This window comes from Corvus brachyrhynchos, unplaced genomic scaffold, assembly GCF_000691975.1.
Source record: "Corvus brachyrhynchos isolate BGI_N302 unplaced genomic scaffold, ASM69197v1 scaffold23, whole genome shotgun sequence".
NCBI lineage: Eukaryota > Metazoa > Chordata > Aves > Passeriformes > Corvidae > Corvus > Corvus brachyrhynchos.
Window position 1 is genome coordinate 9,907,711 of NW_008238983.1, and position 21,385 is coordinate 9,929,095.

The 21,385-nt window shown below is 38.4% G+C and overlaps 1 protein-coding gene across 1 annotated transcript in view; it reads left to right on the plus strand.

The window, feature by feature from the left end:
- The window catches only part of CTNND2 (catenin delta 2), a 656,025-nt gene that overhangs the window by 578,520 nt on the left and 56,120 nt on the right, over positions 1-21,385 (plus strand). The window contains exon 16 of the mRNA XM_017738706.1: positions 7,404-7,554. Within this exon, the coding sequence (XP_017594195.1) occupies positions 7,404-7,554 (151 nt within the window). The remainder of the gene's footprint in view (positions 1-7,403; positions 7,555-21,385) is intronic.

Below are 21,385 nucleotides of genomic sequence, written 5' to 3' on the forward strand. Positions count from 1 at the left end.
CTGCTGTTCTGCAAAAGTCCTGTTTCAGTTATCGCCCATTGCCTCTGGTCCTACAATATTACCTTTTCTATTACTTGCAGTTGATAACACAGTGTTGTCACCACAAGTAGCATTTCCTTAGCTTTGTCAAACCCTTAAAAATACCTTAAAAAACCCTTCATCTGTATGATCCTTCAGAAAAAAAAACAGAAAACTATCATAACTTACATAGGCAATACCTGTCTTTTAAAACCAAGAAACAAGATTTGCTATATTTCTTCTGGCAAGACAATGGCTTACGTTGGAACAGGTAGCACACCTGCTCTGGGCCTTGCTTAGTCCCTTCTGTGCACTCAGTCTTCTGTCTCAGTTACTTTACGGGCTTTATGAACTTCCCTCATCTGCTTTAATGATAGGATGGCCAACTTCCTTTTCTACACTGTTGCTGATACAGGCCAGGATGCCTTTGACCTTCTTGGCCACCTGGGCCCAGCTGGCTCCTGTTCAGTTGCTGTCAACCAGCACCCCCAGGTCCTTTTCTGCTGGGCCATTTTCCGCTGGGCCGTTTTCCAGGCAGTGCAGGAGGCATTAGGTGCCTCTGCCTTTTCCTCATCCCCTGTCACTATGTTCCCCCTGCATCCAATACAGGATTGAGAGTCTCCCTAGCCTTCTTTTTGTTGATGCTGTATTTATAGAAACATTTTTGTTGTCTTCTATAGTAGTAGCCAGATTAAGTTCTGGCTGGGCTTTGGCCCTTCTGATTTTCTCCCTGAAGCCTCAAAACATCTGTGTAATAGTCCTCCTGAGCTCCCTTCTTCCAAAGGGCAGGTAAAAACTCTCCTTGTCTTTTCCTGAACTCCAGCAAAGCTCTTTGTTCAGCCAGGCCAGTGGCCTTCTCCACCAGCTCATCTTTCAACATATAGGGATGATTTGTTCCTGTCAACAACAGAAACAAGCTTTTAAGATTTTCTACTTGAAGACTGTCTAGCCTTCCTGGACTTCTTTGCCCTTCAGTACTGTCTCCCAAGGGACTCTGTGAATCAGTCTCCTACACAGCCCAGAGTTTGGCCTCTGCAAGTCCAAGGTAGCAGTTCTGCTGACCCTCCTCCTTTCTTATCCTTTGGCTCTGTAACGTGAGGAACAAGTGCTGCTCTGTTGAAGTCAGTATCAGTCTCCTGAGACTGTAGCATTCCTTGGCTGGTTTTTCTAGCTCCTGTCCTTTCTGTTCCATGTTTGGTCATGCTCAGCAGGGAATGAGGAGGCTCTTTGGTTAGACAACTGAATATCCCTGCCTTTGATCCCTAACGTACAGGTACAATACCCATGTGAATGGGGTTTTTGGGTCATTGGCCTGATCTCTTGAGATAGGCTCGGTGCTATCTTGGTCTTTGTTCCTTAGACAAGCAACTGCATTTATTTTGTTAATTGCATGCTAGAGAAATCTGACTCACGGGAGCAAGAGCTCCATTAAGTAAATTATTAGATAAAGAAACTAAAAACATAAAAGGAACCAATTTAGACACAAGGTCAGTGCAGCTGCTTCAAAGAGTAGTATGAGTAAGAGTTTCAAGCTCCTTACCATCCAAGACACTTGAAGATAATGAGTAATTATTTTCTAAAGCAGCAGACGTCTAGCTTATCAATCTTCTCTCATCAGGCAAGGACACATAGTGGGTTCCTTGTCAGACTTTTCTGATGACTCCAGTTATTTATGTATTAACCCTTTGGAGTTTCATCAGGCTGTTCCAGGAGAAAGTTTTTTTTCATTAAAGTGAAAAAGCTTATTTTCATTTTCTCCAAAATAGTAATATTATGAATCTTTCTGTGGCAGGATGCAGAAGACCACTTGTAGCATACTATGTAATCAACAAAGGCAGACTTTTTAAATAACCAATGCTTTATTCTGTCAGGAATTCTTACCTGCATAGAAACACCTCATAGATGAGCATCAATTGTTGAGGGAAAATATATTGGCTGTATAGGACAGAAGACAAAATTGGAGGGACAGGACAATATTCAAGAAGCAAGATCTGCTGCTGCAAGCACTTGTATCACGGACATCATGAGGAAATAAGCATGGACATCCGTATGTGAAATGGGAGCACAGTAGCTCATGGTGGCTTCATGCTCAAAGTGATCCCTTACTATAAGCAGTTTGCTTCCCATGAGATGTGTCACTTTTTTCCCAAAGTTTTTTTTTCTTAATTATATAAGTTACAGTGTTCGGAAAACTGATTGTAAAAGTTCTCAGATCATTTTGGATATGCAGTACCTACTTGTACTGCAGAACAAGAATGATGAGATGCAAGGGCAGTTCCTTATCAGTTTTACCTTCCTGTTTACGATAACTTCTGTTAACACTGTTTTCTTTTTCTCTCATTTATTTTTTTAACTTTGTATCTTTACCCACTGGATTTTTTTCTTTCTCTTTAAGCTTGACTAAGGTTGTGGAGCAAGAGAAGAGTAACCAGTTAATACTTTTCTCTTGTCCTGACGCAAAGATGTAGAGAACTTGCTGGTAGGCTACCAGATAGGATCATTTCTGAGAACAGAACACTGCAATCAAGGGGCAGAAAGTCCTTGGGAACTCTCTTTCTGCTCTCTTCAGAAACTGCAGAAAGATGACCAGGATTTCAGAGCTTTGCTCTCTGTCAGGTCACATGACTTCTTAGGGATTCCAATAGAGTTATTTGAGTAAAGTAGATCTGTATTTTTAGAATGTAAAAATACTTTCTTTTTTTCCTGATAGGTATATTACATTGAGTCTGAACAGAGAGGAACATTAATCTTCGACTACTTATTGATCTTTGATTATTCAACATGCAGTTCTCTTCCATGGTCTGCAATTTTACTACTGTTAGCCTAGACTCTTTCTAAACTTTTCCTAGCAGACCTCAAGTCTCTCTAATCTTCCTGGTACTCTTGGTAATTTAGTTTGCTTTGTCATGCCTGGTGCCCTGATTTAGCTTTCATGTTGTAGTTTACGTCTCATCAGTTTCCTTTAATATTCAGTAACCCAACAGTCTTTGGGTCACAGTGTTGAGCTGTACCAATACAGTGATAATTCTAGTCAAAGCTGAAGTATCTGATGAAATATTCTGCAGCTACCTCGGGAACACTGATGTCAATGGCAGGAAAGCAAATCCATTCAAAACGTCAAGTGTTTACAGTTGTTCTTATTTCTTGCATTTTGGGGGTGGGATTTATTTTGGTAGTTTTTTTCTTTTTCATTTTATGATGGAAATGTCTTCATTGTTCAGTTTGGTCTCCTGTGTTGCTGCTTCATAGGGGGATAAAGAAAACCATATGAAACACTAAAAGGAGTTAACTGACTAAATGCTTTTTAATTTTTCTGAAAAATACAAGTGTTATCTAGATAAATTACTCTTTTCTTGAGTTTCAGCCTCGTATAATCTTAATCCCTAGAGGCATTCATCTCTGATAATAGTCCTTTATAATAATAGCTAGCAAACATAAAAATAATTTTCAGGGTTACTGTATTTTTCTACCTAATTACTGTGATAAAAATAAAAAGGGAACTACTAATGAAAGTGGACATAGAGCTCTACTATGTACCTTCAAAGTGATGTATAGTAGTTATTCCCCCTGAATTCCATTATTGGTAAAGTGTATTCATGCACAGATTGTGGCTCCTGTGCTTGTCTCTGATAATTTAGCCTCAATCTGATGCAACAATAATGATTTTATTTTATTTTCTAGCTGCTTGTTCCCACCAAAGTATTTGCTGTCCCCACAGGAATGCTTTTGCTTTACAAACTGAACAGTTATTTGATCGTTGACACTGCCACTGATTTGTGCAGCAACAGGATGATTAAGTGTATTGGCAGAGTGCCTCATTTACTTACTGATAGGCAACAAACCCTTTGTCTCCTTTCTCTTTTATGATTTTTCATCTCTTTGCTTTTATACTTCACTGAGCTTGTATTAGCAATTGACCCACAATGTGGAAATGCAGGTGCATTCCACAATGGCTTTAGGCAAACAGAAGGATCATCAGTATACACAAGACCGAATCAATTTCTCCATTCTCTGCAAGAATGAAATAGCCTTTTGAGGCATCTCAGTTTGAGCTTTCCTGAAATCCACACGGTGCAGTGTAATTGCTTGCAGAGACTTGTCCTAATTGGCAGCTTAAGGAAAGAGAACCAGACAGTTCATACCACTTTCCACATGGAAAGTTCTCCAGAGATTGTTGAAACGATTAAAAGCATTTCTCTCTTTCTGCCTAAGGTTCATGACTTGAAACAGCAAATGAAATGATAGCAAATCACACATTGAGGAGTCTATGAACATTTCCCAAAGTGGATGACATCCTCTGGAAAAAGACAGCTTGGGAGGGAGAGGAGTACACTGGGGAGAGGAGAGGTTTTGTACATACTTTTCTGTACTTCTCCTCCCATTGTTTTATATGTATGTGTGCATATGTGCATCTGTAAAACATTATATCTGGATCTTTCCCCCGTAAAAGCTTTGGAGCTGTATTTTTTACTGTTGTGATCAAATTAATTGGTTCATTACAGATCCTGAAGGCTTGCATGTCATTTATTCAGAAAGGAGGTTTATATTTTTCATACTGAGCTATTTCAGTCTTTCTCCGACAATGTCTCCTACTCTTCCTAGGGTTAAAAGGAAAACATTCCCTAATTTGTTTCTTTTAAACTTTTGGGTTGGAATGGATGAAAATACTACATCCCAAGAAATCTGTTGTAAACCTGGCTTTATGAAACAAGTGCTTGTGTTTCCCTTGGTAGCTGACTGAAAAAAAATCAAAGGAAAACTGTTTACTGAGGTTTTAGTATGGAGGTTTTTAAAACATAGTGTATAATCTAAAGGATCATTTTCGATTCTCTCTGGTATTGAATAGACATAGATAAGCTTTTTTCTCTCAAAACAAACACCCCCACTGATTCCCCATGTAGTCCATTTTGGAGATGCTACATCTGTGATGTGCTTCTGCAATGAACAACAGCATCTTTCAGAACACTCTCAGCTAGCTTGAACTCTCACCTCAACCAGACAGGCTCACTTCTTTCTCAAAATATTCTCACTGCTACCTTGAACTCTCACGCTGGCAGTCACCTTGTAATCACAGCAGACACAACAGATGCTTCCCCTGGGAGAGATGTACAAAATACAGCATTTTTTAAGTGCAAAGAAGTATTGCACATTTCCCAGCTGCAGGTGAGAATGCATCTAACTGGCAGGTAAATACATATTTATTAAAGCAGGAAGGTTAGGATGATTTGTTAGTTGTTTTCATAGCATCCTTTATATTGAATATCCCATTACAGTCAAGGTATAGGAAAGAAACTATTTTTCAGAAAATATTTCCTGTTAAACTCATAGATCCTTAAGATCTGATTTAGTTTTTTATCTGATGATCATGCTATACACTGGTTCTAGAAAAGAGACTGGAGGAGAGAGCATAAAATAAGATCAACCAAGAGTCCTGCTACCACTTGTCTCCCCTAAACTGTTTGCTTTGCTGCACAAAATGACAGCACATTTACGCTTTAGACACATTTTTGTGCTCAGGGATGCTGAGAACCCATTGTGCCACTTAACTGACTAGAAAGTTTATCATAACCATTATCACTTTCATCTACAGCAAAGTCCAGCCAACTAGCTTTTGTTATGCATAGTTACTACAGAGGAGAATTAATAAAAAAAAGTTCTTTAAATGCTGGTTTCTTTTCCTTTTTCACAATTTCCCCTGAATTATATGATCTGGAATGAATTGGCACTCCAGACATTGCAGCATTGTAGTTCTTGTCTATCTCCATATCTACTGTTCTTATCATAAATATATATTCTGGTTTTTGCTATTCAGAGCATGTATCTATTATATAAACAGATGCTTTTAAAGTGAGCACTTCAGCTGTGGTAGAGGCCCTATGCAGGGGTTAAGGTTGGTCTGCTGACAGTGAATGTGCTGACCTTTTTTTGTTTTTACTCTGTCTGGCTATGGAGCAATGCTGTTGCAATGTCATTATTCTTTACAGTGAGATGTCTTTGTCAAAAGAGAAGGGCCATCTGGATCAGAAAATCCTAAGGCTTATCATTCTAGTTTCCAAAATATTTTAAATACTTCGAAAGCAAAGGCCTTCCAGAACTTGTCTTCACCTTCCAGGTACAATGGCAAGATAAGCATCCATGCCATAGCACTGTGAAAGGAGGGAGACGCTCTGCTTCAATAATTTCCTTTCAACTGTCAGTACAAGAAGCATGAATGTGAACTTTATGAAAATTCCAGCGAAGAGATCATGAAGTGAAAGGAATGTATGCCTAGGGACGGCGTGTTTTGAAGTGGGCTATGCTGAAGAGACCTGTAAATCCTGCAGGTGTCCAAACATCTTAACTTTGGCAATACCTATATACTTTAAACCCACAAGGGCACAGTTGCTGTGTTGTTTACATGTTTTGCAACTGCTGGAGATAACAGCAGAATGGAAAAGAGGGTAGCAGAGCTGATCTTTCATCCCTTCATGTGCTGGGAACCCCAGGTTGCACAGCACTGGCTGGACCTCCTACTCACAGCACACTGCACAGATCCTTTATTTGCTGGCATGATAATCTTTAGAGCTCCTAAAGGGTTGCTTAGAAGTAAACAACTCTATTTATCATTTCTGCTGTCAAATTAAAAGGATGTTTACATGAGAACATACTGCTCGCTTTGATGCAAAGACAAGGCCATGCCAGTGGTGTCATGACCAGCTGTCAAGTGGGAGATGCCTTCGGGCTTCTCTGATAGAATCAGCCACTGGGTTTATCGTGCAGCCACGTGATAGCTACAGCCAGGCACTGCACAGGCCTGCACCACCCTCAGGTCAGCTCTTGAGGGAATCTCTAACACTTCAGTGTACAATAGTATTCCAGTTAGGATCACTACAGGTGCCAAAACCAGGCATATAGTTGTCCTCAGTTTTCCTTCTGAACAAGTTAACAATCACAAGAGAAATAATAATAGTGTTTTCATGTTTGTAGACTGAATAATTCTTATGGTAACAACAAAGAAATACTCAGACCTCTTGAGCTTGCTTTGTAATACATATTTTGTAGAATAAATGTTGTTGGTTTAGCAGTAAACAAGCATCATTAGGTGTTGCATACAAAACGCTGATGCAAAGTACGTCGTCTGCAGATTTGGGCTGTGAAAATGTAACCGGGTGTGCTGGGATTGAAGTCAATTCATCATTTAATTTCTCCGTCACCATTAAAAAAAATGAGTGCAGATTGCCAAATCAAGTGGTCGCCTAGGATCATCAATGCAATTATTTCCATTCTATTGAGTTTTGCATCCAAATGCTTCTGTTACCCCTTATTCTGTTGTAAGCTCAGCTGCCTCTCTGGCTGTGGTGGATTCCTCACTTTGTTCCCACTCTGTCTCCCTCGTGTCTTTGCAGTGGTCAGTGTACATCCGCGCTGCCGTCCGCAAAGAGAAAGGATTGCCAATACTGGTGGAACTGCTCCGGATAGACAATGACCGGGTGGTTTGTGCAGTCGCTACAGCTTTGCGAAACATGGCCTTAGATGTCAGAAATAAAGAGTTAATAGGTATGTTCTTTCCAAACAATCTATATATACTGTGGGTTTGGGGATTATTTTTTTTTCAGTTCGCGGCAGAATGAGCACAATGAAAACTATTCTCACATTTCTAGAGCAATTTCTTTAATTTTTTCTCTAGTGTGTCATATTCAGATTTTATGTGACAGCTTGCTAGTATATATCAAGGAATTGTTAAATTAATTAAACATCATGCAATGTTTCTTGATCTCTCTTTCTGTAATCTCTGTAAGAGAAGCAATGGCTTTGTTCTGCTTCAGCACTTCATTCCTAGGCTGGCAGTAGCACTCGCATCTTCCAGATCAAGGATCTAAGCAGAGCACCTGCTTCTGATCCTCAGATTACCTATTCCAAGTAACTTTGGAGTCATGAAATACAAAGTTATAAAAATTTTAAGATGGTTACAGGAATTTACTGGACAGATTAGTAGCTCCAGCAAGAGAACTGGGAGACTCTTGCTTCACAAACAAATATGCAGTTAAGGAAAAGGACAATAATTTGTGTAATCATTATTGTCTCTGAATTCTGGTCATATGGTAAGCACACATCTTGGGGGATTGGACATTTCTTAATTTAGGCTTTTGGTGGGTTTCTTTAGCTGAAATTCATCTAAACACTGTTGAGCTTTTATTTTCATGTTCTGTCTTTGAAAAATAAGTACTTCCTTGATTTTTAACTATTTCAATTATCGTGACAAAATTATTTCTACTCCTGTACATTAAGACCATATTTTCTGTTAATTTTTCCTAACTTGTTGATTTGTTGTCATTGCAGCATATTTCTTCCCTGCTTTTAATTACAGAATTATACAAACAGATACTGTGATCATAATGTTTATTGTTTGTATCCAGTGCAATCTTAGGGTTAATGCTTCATTACAGCAGCGCTCTGCAAGTTAAAACAAGGCAATCACTCCTCTCATATTGGAAGGAGTGTCTCACTGTACTAATGTTCCCAAATCTGCAAATTTAATTTAGGAATGTAAGACTTTACATGTAAAATTGAACTGACTTAATCTGATGTGGCATTCAAAATACTGGGCAAATCATGGATAGTAAATTTACACAGCCTCAACATTTTAATATTTTATTAAATTCTTAAAGGACACATGATAAAAGCAAAGATAAATTTTAAAAAGGTGGGAACAGTCTGTTGAAAATAATAACCTAATATATTTATTTATGTAGCCAACTAATAACAGCTATAGAGTGATGCTCTGATTTATATTATTTGTAGGGTTATTCCGAGAATTTGTACTTCATAATTGCAGTGGTAATTTGCTGTAGCTCAAAAACAGCCCAAACATGCCAATATGACAGGGGAGTTATGATTATAATTCTTGGACCATTTCAGCTGTGATCTTTGTATTTTCATTTCTTTGGCTTTCATCACTGAACTTCAAACAAGCAGTAATAGCGGTCATTACTGCTCTTGTTCTCGAGTACTTTTTAGCAAATAGGGCCTCTCATGGAGCTGATTTTTAGAAATGCTAAACATCAGCAGCGGTCAAGGATTTCAACTCGTGTTGTAGTCCATCCGTTTTTGTGATATGGCACTTCCATGTATTGCAGGATGCCTTAGCTGTTGGTATGCAAAGGAAGCCTCAAAAGGGGCTTGCTTTATCAGGGTAGTTCCTCAAGCATCCTTCTGCCTCAGCAGAAACGACATGCTATTTATCTTTTCTCTTTCTGATTTTTGTTTGTGCATCAGGTTCTTGTGGTGACAAACTCTACCTCACAAGCTGGAATTTCCCCCATAAGATAACCTTTTTTAAAGGAGAATTTTCCAACTGTGTATATAGTAAAGTTACATAGCTAGAATTGAGTTGGTTGGGGGTTTTTTAATGCCTTTATAAAGCTTTCTTTTCAGTGGTGCTGTCGTTCCATTCCCAGCTGACGTTTTTTTACTGAAATGTGCCAGAGAATGATGTATTTAATTCTGCTGCTGCCAAGCAGCCCATAAATCAGTTTTAAGGCACCTGGAAAATACATCAGAAAGCTTGCTAAAATCCAGACTCACCTGTACTGAGCTACAAAACAAGCAAAAAGACCTCTTTCTCAAATGGCCAGAAGTTTCGTTCCAGACTTCATTGAATTGACCAATCTGTTTTGTTTTTCACACAGATCTATCAGCTGTGTTGTCATATTGCTAAAGGTTGGTGCAAGGCTTCTCTTATAATTTATCTGAGCCATCCCCATAGTAACATTTTCTTCATTTATAGTGAGGTCTTGTCCTGGGTTTCATTTCAGGCATGCTCCATGTCTTTAAAAAGACCCTCTTTTTTCTCCTTCTTCGTTGCTTTTGCAATGTGTCATGTGTCCCTTGGCTGAGACAGAGGACGTATTCATCTTTCTCCTTCCCAAAATTAAGCTGCACTCAAAACATGGTAAATCTGGCCTACTTAGTACTGGAATAGGTAATGCAGCACCCAGTCTTCCTCCTTGAACGCACTGCCCAGGTGCATTCCTGGTTACAGATTAGGCCACATTAATTTTCACTTGACTTCAGGACCCTTGTCTGCATAAAATAGTACACAGTCTTTGTTGCTTCCCAAGAAGCACCCAAGTGAAAGGTTTCTCAGCCTTTTTTGTCTCCAAGCTGAGGGAAAGATCCACTACTGATATTGCCTATTTTGTTCTTCCTTCGTTTCAGTGATCTAGGCTGCACAGCACCCCTATGTCCTTCTGGTACCCCAACATTTTTCTGCTTCTATTCATGTGCTTAGCATTTTGGAAGGTGTCTTTTCCTTCCTTGAAGCAGGTTCTGTCTCTGCTAAATTTCTCCATGGGTCCATTAGCTTCTCTCCCCAGCCCCACTAGATGCCACTGAGTTGACCAAAAATGACTTTTATTTGCTTTTGACTGTTCACTTAGGCAGAAGAAAATCACTTTTATCCCACAGGTCCTCTAAAAGCTGTGTTGATGACCTCTGTGCAGTTGTGTCTTCCCCATGTTCTTTCCCTCTTTGTCATCTGTCCCTTTCTCTCAGAAAAAAAAGTTAAGGAAGGGAATGTAGAATAACAAACCCACCCTTCTGTGTTCCTCATTGGTGCCTTAGTTTGAGAGTATGACATTTTTCTCTTTCTGCTGGGAATGCAGTTTTTAACTTCAGGATTACCTGCAGACCTCTTGCTCCTGGCAGTGCCAGTCATGGCAGCGCCTCACACCAGAGCTGTCTCACTGTCTTCCCTACAGTGAGTGCATCTACAGACTTTCATTCTCTAAAGCCACATTTTGTTGAAATGGTATCAGAAATAGCTAGCTTAATATAGTTTCTTTAATTGGAGGAAACTTGGATCAGCTGGGTGGGGCAGAGAATCCCGTCTCCGGTAAACAGCATCTTTGCAGGATGAGTTGTTTCCTTGCAGTCTGCCCCAGCAACCTTCAGTGGCTTTCTGATTCAAACACCTTCCACACAGTCCTCTGGACTTTTAGGGAACTTTCTCTGGGTTACCTGAGTCTACACAGTAGACTTGTGTCCTACTTTAGATGAACTCTATTTTCTTCCTTAGGAGTCTCCCAGCCAGCACTGGTTGCAGCAGCCTCCCTTCCTGCTATTCCCTCTGCCCACTCTGCATGTGAGAAGGCTTTCCAAATCAGGATTCCCCATTCAGTCCTGGGAAACAAGCCAGATTCATCTTTCTTTTATCTGAAAGACAGACAGCATTTTCTTCTCTGCTACTATCCATGACCTCTTTAACAAAAGAGATTATGCATTTTACAGTTAATTGAAAACTGTGTGACTTGTTATTCTACCTACACAAGCAGGTACAGACTACCCGTTTAAAGTTTTTAAATTTTTATCTCCAAAATTTGCATTTCCCTTGCTCTTGTGTATGCATAGCATTTACCTTTTATTTTAAATGGCAGTTACTGTGGCATTTTAAAGTGCAGTAGGTGATCTTTCAGAAAAGTTAAGCTGATTTTTCAAACTGCCCCAGATGAGAAATTTGTCACTATTCATGTAAAGCAGCATATGTACAATATAGGATTTGTCCTCTTGAAGGAAGATTTGGAATTTGTATTAGTACTGTTTAGTGGTAAGTCCACAGAGTTTGGCCTTGGAGAGAATGCAGAGCTGGAGGTAAAACGTATAAAACTTCAATGCACAGTTTTGTGCTTCAAGTCTTTCTGTCACTTTCATTTTATCCTGACAGTGGTTTCTAATGCTATTCTGGGTCAGTGTTGATTAAGAGGAATATTATAATAGTAATTGAAGAGCACCATTCTTTCTCTTGGCCTCTTGGTCTGCATTTTTGCAGTTAAATAAAAGGGTTTTGGTTTTTTTTAGAGACTGGTAGTATTTTAATCACTCAGCCTTGGAAAACAAGGGGATAGTTCCACCTAAAGGTTTTTGTTGACTATGTACTATGTAGAAAACAAGTCCTTACATATCTAAGCCCCCAAAATATATAGAGAATCCAGGTGTCTATTCAGGGCTCTAGATTCTTTGGAGTTTGATGGGATAAGTTGAAGTGTTGTAAAACTTAAAACATCCTTTTTGTGGCTATCATTGTAAAAGCTTGATTCGGACAAGTAAAGTTAGTGGTACAATTTCTTCTGCCTTCACAAGGTTTTGAAATAAGTCTTGAAACAGGGCCTGTAACAGGGGTCATTTTAAAATAATTGTTCCTGAGTTGGGGGCTACATGTCAGTGCTGAATTATCCTCTCTTCACTATTCATCTGTTGGTAATGCAGTTATATATAGAGAAGTCAACAATAGCATATCAATTAATTATTACTTAATGGGTGCTGGAAACTGCTTACTCTTGCTAGGTGTCTAAAAGTTCATTGTCTAATATAAGATACCCATAGTAGACTCCATTATAGGCGATTGAGAGACTGACAGCAAATGATTTATTTTATCTAAAATGTGATAAAATGGAGTTTACCCTGTATTACCATATCACCATTGTTTAGTGATGAAAAAAATCTAGGCAGTGTGTAAATTGTCAGTGTACGTCTTGTGATCTCATAAGCAATGTGGGTCTGTTTGGATGCCTGGTTTTTTTTTCAAAGTTTTGTTGCTAAACTCGAGACAGTTTGACTGAAAGATATATCAGGAGTTCACAACTCTAATGAATTGTTAGATTTGCAGAATAATTCATGTTGGAAGTAACCTCACAAGGTCACCTTGCCCAGTTTTGCACTCAAAGAAAGGCCGGGTACGTTATTTCAAAGTGATATCGATGCTTGGAAAGATTGCTTTTCAGCTGTGAGGCTGAAAATGCATCAGAATCAAGTATTTACATTCTCACAGCAGAACATGGCTCTTCTGGTGTATAAACAGCTACATGGGGTCCTCCTGTCTTGAATATGGTTGCATTTTGTTTCAGGATTAGTAATAAATCCAAGTGAAAAGAGTTCCCAGTTTTGTAGTTACAAGAACAGTAGCTAAGTCCTAGTATCAATGTACATTGATAGGGAATGTGGGGAGATGTGTTGGGAGATGACTAAATTAAATATGCAGCTTTCATCCCACTTTAGAGTGCCCACATGCAGCTTTCTCTTATTTTTGGATGTGAGCATTTCTGAGTTTCTCACACATGCATCTGCTGACAGTGAGAGACACTGAATTTTTTTATTGAATTTCTAATTGACTTATAAAGTATCTTAGTCACTGGAATGTTAAATTGACATAAATTCGCAATGCAGAAGATGCCAGAAAGCACTAATCAGGCATTTGTTCAGAAGAAGGTGAAGACATAATGTATCCTGCAATTTGTTTAATTTGTGTCAGTTTTTATTGCACTTCATTTTTTGTGTTTGATCGTTGAGCTGTGCAAAACAATAAACAGATACCTGAATGAGGACAGGCTGTCATCAAGAGGTTGAGGAAGTTGATTTACAAAATTGAACGTATTGTCATGCACTAATAACTTGTGCTCCTTACTCTGTATCAATGAAGAGGAAGATGTTAGTAAAGTTAGTAAAAGAATAATTAAACGTTGATATTTTGTACCACCTGAATGGCAACATCTGGACTCCCTGGTTTCTAGTGTTGTATAAATACGTTAGCTGAGAATTTAACCTGATAAATATTTAAATGTCAAGTATTTTTTCCATTGCAGTGTAAAAGCCTTGTGTCAAGGAGATGTTGACTTTTCATGTGCCTTGAGCCACTTGCACAATGCTTTTTGCTCTCTGTTTCCTGAAATACATTTCTGACAAGCAGACCTGGTCGTTACAGAGGTTAGAAAAGGTTTTCAACCTTAGTCATTTCTTACTAAATAACATTCTCACATGGAGAGATTTAGGAGGAAAACCAGCGTTGGTAAAATTGAATTCTTAGTTTTAGTACCAAATTTTAGTTTTAGTACTTTCAAAACTAAATAAACTCTTCTACATCTGAACTTCCCTATTGCCTAAGTACACCTATCTGGATTTGGAGGGATTTTCCTCTTCCATGAACCATCTGAAACAAATGGTGTTTCAAGTAGTCAGCTGGGCTTCTGGACAGTAATGAGAAACTGGCACCTCTAGGTGTTCATCCCACTTATCTCTATCACCTGAAGCATTTGATCTTACAGAGTAGTGGGTCCTGTGTGAGAACCTAGAGAAGTAGCCAGAGACTCAATGGCCAACTTTGGTGTGACTGAAGGTAGGGAAGCAGCATCCCATCAGATGTTGTTCTGGTAATACAAACTAAGTATTATCCTGCTCCCCTTTAATTAGGTCAGTAGATTTTGCAAGGGCAATTAGTGAAAAAGCGCTACAATTTTTCATTGTCACCCAAAACAGCAGAAATAACCGCATGCAGGCTCAAATCTAGGATAATGAGGGATACTCCTTTCACAGATCTGTTTTTCCTTGTAATGCCAAGTCAAAGAAACATTTCATCTCTGTCATAGTAAGATCAAGATGATCTTGATCTTGATAGTAAGATCAAATTCTGACCACAACCCAGACATAGGTCAGCTGTTCCTTCTAGTAGAATAAACTGTGCAGAAATGCCTGTAAAGTTTCTGTTTTAACTGCTGGTATCGAGAGAATCATCTTCAGTATTGCACGATGACAGTTTCTCTAGATATTGGTGGTAATTTTAAATGATGACATATAATGCTTTATGGTTTACAAACCTTAAACTATTGTAGGTTTTATCAGTTTGTATTCACATTCAGTATTACTTAAGATTAAATACTGAGTGCAAGTCATAAAAGTTGCAAAATCTGGTAGAGGTGGCTCAGGAAAACCTAGGTTCATTGTGACTGTCCAAAACACCACCACCACCAAAAAACAGCCAAAGGATGTGCCTTTGCACTTCACTGATGTGCATTTCATGCATAAGAAAGTGCCCTGACCTGCACCTTACATTTTGTTTGAGATAAACAATTTCTGTTTGATTCTGTTCTCCTGCACAAGGTAGCAAGCAATTAAACTGTAACCGTATCTGCTTTTCTCACTCAGAAGATTGACATTTCAAACAATTTAGGATTAATTTTCATCTCTGTTTCTCAGTGTGTTCATGCTCTCTGAGAAGTGCCACTTATCTTTTGAAAATTTGGAGTTCTGATCTAAAAGTGCATATAATTTAGTCACATATTCCATAAAATATACAAAGGTAGAAATGCAGATTTCAGAAACTGCCAAAGTAATTTTTAAAGCACTTTCAAATCCATGAGAATGGAAAAGCAGTTTTGAAAATCCAAGTTTCGTGACAGCCTTACAGTAACATAAGTGTATCAAAACATGTTTCCAGCCTGTTCTGTATCAACTTCAATTGATGAAACAGCAAGCTAGTTTTATTTTTTATTCTCTGTAAGATTCAAAATAGTGTTTTCCCCTGAAATACATATCACCTTAAGTGATTTTCAAGTGATAGAAGTGACATATATGGCATTTTTTACTAAAAGCACTTTCCTTTGAAGAAACTCAAATTCCCATTCATGACACATGTCAGTGCCAGAGAGTAGAACATGGCAGGTGAATTAGCTTTTGATAAAGGAAGGTAATGTCATTTTCTTCTCGTGTGTGAAGACCCTGAGAATGAGTTGGGGGCACTGTAATTTCAAAAGATGTTGAAGGTGGATCTGAGAAATGGAAAAATTTAAACCAGTAAGAAAACAAAGGATGAATGTGTATTGATTACATTTAAACTACCTATAGATTGTTTTCAGTCACGTTAATGTAATTTTCTCTGTGCATCTACATCCTTGCACTGTCTAAATTAGTGCAGTTGTTCCTGCAAAATTTCATTCAGTCCTAGTTCCCGAGTTAGATGTTGACAGGTGAAGTGGGCAGTACACAATGTCCCTCTCACCTTGTGTGGCTTTTGAGAGATACTTCCACTTCTATTTTAGTGCCCCCAAAGTTGTTTTCTTCCTATTTCAGAGTGCTCAAAAAGGAAGAATGTTAAGGACAAAACCCAAAGACCCTTCATAAAGGTGACACTGGTACCAAATTCTGATTGCAGGGAGCTAAAATATTTCTATGTCTTTGCACAGGAGGAGTAATTGTAGACTAAAACAAAAGTAAAATAGCTGTGTATGCAACACAGATGTTTGACATCATCTATTAGATTAGAAAATGCACTATAGAATTTCTCATTTTCACTGGGTAAGTGTGACAGTCTTGTTTTAGAAATGGTATTCCTTAATTTAGTGCTCCCACTAAAGTGAAAAACCACAAGCTACTTTGCTGTCCCCGTCCCCTTCAGTAAGAGACAAACGGCAGACATACCAAGTTGAGATAAGAACAATTTACTGAAAACTGCAATGAGATAAGAAGACGGACAGTAACAGCAACAAAGTTGATAACAAAAAGATACAAAAAGATACAAAAAGAAGATGTCTTACAGGCAAAAATTGCTCTTCGAGCAGGACAGTGTACAAAACAGTGGACAGATTGTCCGTGCCCACGCTTTTTCCCTCAAGCCTGAGACAGTGAAAAACAATGGCAAACAAACCCTCTGGTCAGGACCTGTGTTACCCCACCACTCTGTTCACTGCTTGTTCCCCAGGAGAAGGAGTGCCCCTCCTTCTGGGAAGCAAGAGAGTCCCTTTCCCCCACCACCCAGCCATGACATATGATAGTATCTAATAGCACCATATCTTGGCCACACCCACTTCTTTATCTGTGATGATAGCCCCATCACAGCTACTGCAAAAAATTAACTCTGTCCTTGGCTGAAACTAGGACAACAACAAAGGTAGAAGATACCAGAGAGTTAGTGTTCAAAGAATGCAAGATCAGGAAGGATTGTGGATGTCTGGGTTCTTACAACTAGCATTTTAACTAAATCTCAATGCAGTTCAATTGAATTTAGTTTTTCTTTGTATTCCTGACCATTAGGTGCTTACACAATATTCCTGGTTCTTAGCACTTGCCCAGTATGCGCAGAAGGTGATGGTACTTCTTTGTTGGGTTGTATGCACTCTGTGCCAAAATACATGAGTACATGTGTTAGTTTAGCCTTGACAGGTACAGAAAAGGCAGTCACAGACTGGTTGGTTTCTGCATGCCATCTTCAGAGGCTTCTGTTTTCTTACAGTATAATTGGTCTTCATAAAGTACTTTCATGTAGGATTTCTTCGCTTGTAAGAACCAAGTCATACCCTGGTTGTTTCCATCATTTATTATGGGTTTTAGTGTTAAAGGCCCTTGTTTCAAGTAACACTAGTAAAACTTCAAATATTCTCTTAATTACAGAAAGCGGAATAATGATCTTTTGCTGCAGCCTTTGCAAATGAATGCTGATGAATATTGTACCTTTATGTGCAAGTATATTGTACCTTTATGTGCATGTAGTACCTCTCAAAAGGCACTGTTTGGGACTGGCTGGAAGTACTGTCACTGTGTCTTAGGTTTCTGGTCATTTATGGGCTCTTATTTTTGTTATTGGTTAAATAAGTCTCAGAAAAAATCCAATTCCACCCCTACTTAACAAGCAGTATTTTAAAAAATCAAAGTCTGCTGTTTCATGCTTATAACTGATGGGATTGAACAGCAGCAGTTTTGTAATACACAGTTACAAAATATTAAAAGGGTAACAAATTCTCATCATCTGAGATAAGTGAGGGAATAATCAATTTGCTGAGGGGCCTTATTATCATAATTCCATGAGGTAAGACTGTGATTCTGCTACTTTAATATCTCGATGGGCTCAATTAAACAAAAATAAAGAAATGTAGTTTTCCTCCCAAGGAAAGCCTAGAGAACCCTTAGAATCAGCTTCAAAGCCCCATTGATCTCTCCATGGCATCTCTATAAAATTACTTGAAATCTGGTATTACTGATACAATCTTCAGTGTTATTATGTTTTTCATTCTCCTTTTGCTTCCTCTTGTGGCTGTGTTATGCAAGAGGTTGTGTGAACATGAAAAAGATTCAATGACTACCCCCTAGAGTTACCAATTTTATATATGTGTAATGTATGATAGTTTATAATGATAGATTGGACTTCAGGAATTGGCCTAAGAAAGCATTAATATGCATTAGTGCTTAAATTCATGCTTTTTGTATAGATATGTAATATGAGTAGTGCAATTTGAAAAATCACATTAAGACAAAAGAAAACAGCATGTTGTTAGCACTTATAATTGAAGGCCTTTATGTTTTGAAAAAATGAGCTAGATAATTGAATATTTTAGATCTGATTGCTCCTATATTCCAGAATGAAGATTTAAGCAAACATAATCAGAGAAACACCTTTAAAGACACAGTTTTGAGAATTTTTAGTAGATTGTCGAGCTCTACCTTATAAAAATAAATGGAAATAAAGCCTACCTGGTTGCTGGTGGTTTATAAACCTTGGTCAATGTGCAGGGAAGTAATCAACAATGAAGTTCAAAGTTGCTTGTCTTTGTGGTCTCAGCTGTTAAATAATTGCTAACAGTCTGGGATACTATGAAATTCCTTTGCTCACTAGATGATATTGTGCCAGTTTACATCCTTTTAGTCCATGTAAGCCTAGAAAATTAAGTTAACTATGTAACTTAAGAAAATATGCTTAAAAAATAAAGTAACTTTTTCAGGTTGTAGGGAAGGCTTCAGTCTGCAAGTACAATAAAGACAAAATTTGGTATTAATGGATCTGTCTGGCTTGGAGCGGGCCTCCAGAGGTCAAGCTGGTCCAGTAACAGAAGGTTGCATAGGACTTTGTCCAGCTGACAGGATGGAGATTGCTCAACCTTCCCGGCCAACCTGTTCTGTTGTTTGACCATCACCATAGCAAAATTAGTCTTCCTTTTATCAGCTGGAATTTCCTGTGTTCCAGGCTGTCTTTTGCTTCTTTTTCTTAGACTGTGGAACTCTTAAGACAATCCTGACCTCATCTTCTCCACACCATTCCATTAAGTAGTTGTAAACAATAGCAAGATGTCTCCGTAAACCTTCCTTTAAGTCCCAGACAATGCAATTCTTGTTCCAGCCCCCAGCTGTCTTTCTGGAGCTCCACTGAACTTGTTCCAGTATTTTGCCTTTTTGTACAGGGCAGAAAAAAGCTGTGTGTGATACTCTAGATGTAGTCTAGGTGCAGAATTGCTTGAGTGAGAGAAAGAATCACATCTGTGTTGGGTTGGCTAGACTCCGTCTAATACAGCCCAGGATGTCATTGGCCGTCTGCGCTGCAAGGGCACATGCTGGACTCATGCTCAGCTTGCCTACCAGCACTTCTAGGTTTTAGAGTTTTCTTTAAAAATTTGCTTTCTAACCAGTTGACACCCATCTATGTGCTGGTACAGGGGATTATTTAATCTTGAGTGCATTCAACTGTGTTGGAGTTTGAGTTTCCTGTTCAGCTGTCCATCTGAATAGCAGTGCTGCCTGCCAGTATATTTATTGACTACTCCTCCCAGCATCACATTGTCCACAGTCTTTCCTTCTGTCCTATCATTCAGGCTGTTAATGAAGCTGTGAAACAGTCCTGCCCCCAGTACTACCACCTGTGGGACACCTCTAGTAACCATCTGCCAGTTGGATTTCATACTGGCAATGAAGTTCTTTTGTCCAGACAGTTTTCTGCCCACCATATCATCTATTTATCTGGTCAAAATCTCAGTAAGGACACTGTATGGAGTAAGGGTAAACTGGCACATTTGTTTTTTCAAGCAGTGTAAACTCTGTAATTCCTAAATTAGAAGTGGGTGAACACAATTTAAATATCTTTAACCTCAGTGACATCATTGCAGATACTTAAGTTATCTCAGGACAAGGTTCACCAAATTTTAAACTACAGTTTCAGTGTTACAGTGTATAAGCTTCAGGGTCAAATCATCTTATTGTGGAATCAGGGCCATAATAGGATAATTGTAACTAAATTCACTTAAACACAGAAGTTGGCTTTATTTACCAGAGGGAATTGTAATAGTAGCTCAATTGGTTGCATTTTTAGTAAGGCACTGTACTTCCAGATTTTTAAAAGGAAATACTGGGGAATGTCATAGAATATCCTGAGTTATAAGAGACCTCAAGGACCATCAAATTCCAGCTCCTGGCCCTGCACAGGACCATCCCCAAGAGTCACACCCTGTGGCTTAGAGCGTTGTCCAAACAGTTCTTGAACTCCGTCAGGCTGGTGCTGTGACCTCTTCCCTGGGGAGCTGTTCCAGTGCCCAACCACCCTCTGGGTGAAGAACCTTTTTCTAACATTTAACTTTGTCTTTGGAATTTATTACTTTGAAATCAGTGGAAATAAATGTAGTTTCTCAAGTGTTTAACGGTGATGCCTATTATTAAACTTGATCACATGTAGACTAATAGATTCTGATCTGATACATAATTCAATTGTATAGCAATAACATCAATTTTAAACTATTTCAGACACATGGAAAAATGGTTGTAAGAAATGTGATCAAAACACTCATATGTACAAAGGCATTTTTATTCTCTCCTTTAAAATAACTTACTTCAGATTCACCTCTGAATATCATCTGCAAAAGTATCCACGTATTAAATTGATATAGAGTGTCTTTAACTTAATCTTTATTTATATTAATATATACACACTACAGCACTCTGTGTGTCTGTGTGTGTGTGTGTGCGTGTTTGTATGTATTTAGGTAGGTTTTATTTTCTAGCCTTTTATCTGCACCAAAGAGGAAGAGAAGCTGTGCTGAGGAGTACACATACATATAGAAAATTACTCCTTTCATGTAAAACACACATTGTATTATGGCATACAATTGCAACAACTAGAAGAAAATCTTGCTCCTGTCAGCTTAATCTTCTCAGGGGAGCTAGAAGGAATTTTTCCATCAAGTTCCTGAGAAGCAGGATTCAACTCAGTAACAAAGCAGCATTATTATGATAGAGTGAGTAGGCTGCATAGGTATTAATCACCATAACGATGCCAAACAATGGTAAGGTCTACTTTAAATCAATTAATTAAGTAGGAGAGTAAAGTGAAAGTACAAGTGGTTCTTACCATGTTAATAACATCTGGGTAAAATTCTTAGGTGCCTGATGGTAAATTAAGAACTGAATTTCTGTTTTCAGTCATGACATAGGCTTTAAATTGACTGGTTTAAAGGACTAAAAGTTTATTATGAAAAACAGAGTTGGATGCCAATTAATTCACTTTGATCCTTTGAAAATGTTGCACATAACCCATTAAGTATATTTAATAGAAATAAATTAATGTTAAATATGTTATATAATACAGTTCATTTTTTAATAGTGGAATTTCTATTTTCACTCTTAAAATTATAGGTTCTCAGTTGATTGAGTTAGCATATTTAGGAAACTACAGTTCCCTAACCTAACACATGGCAATTCACCGTGAGGCAGTCAGTGACACAATATCCTCCTGCTTTTAGGTTCTATCCAGCCCCTCATTAACACTTCACATCTACATTGAATCAGCACTCCCTAACTTACTGGTCAA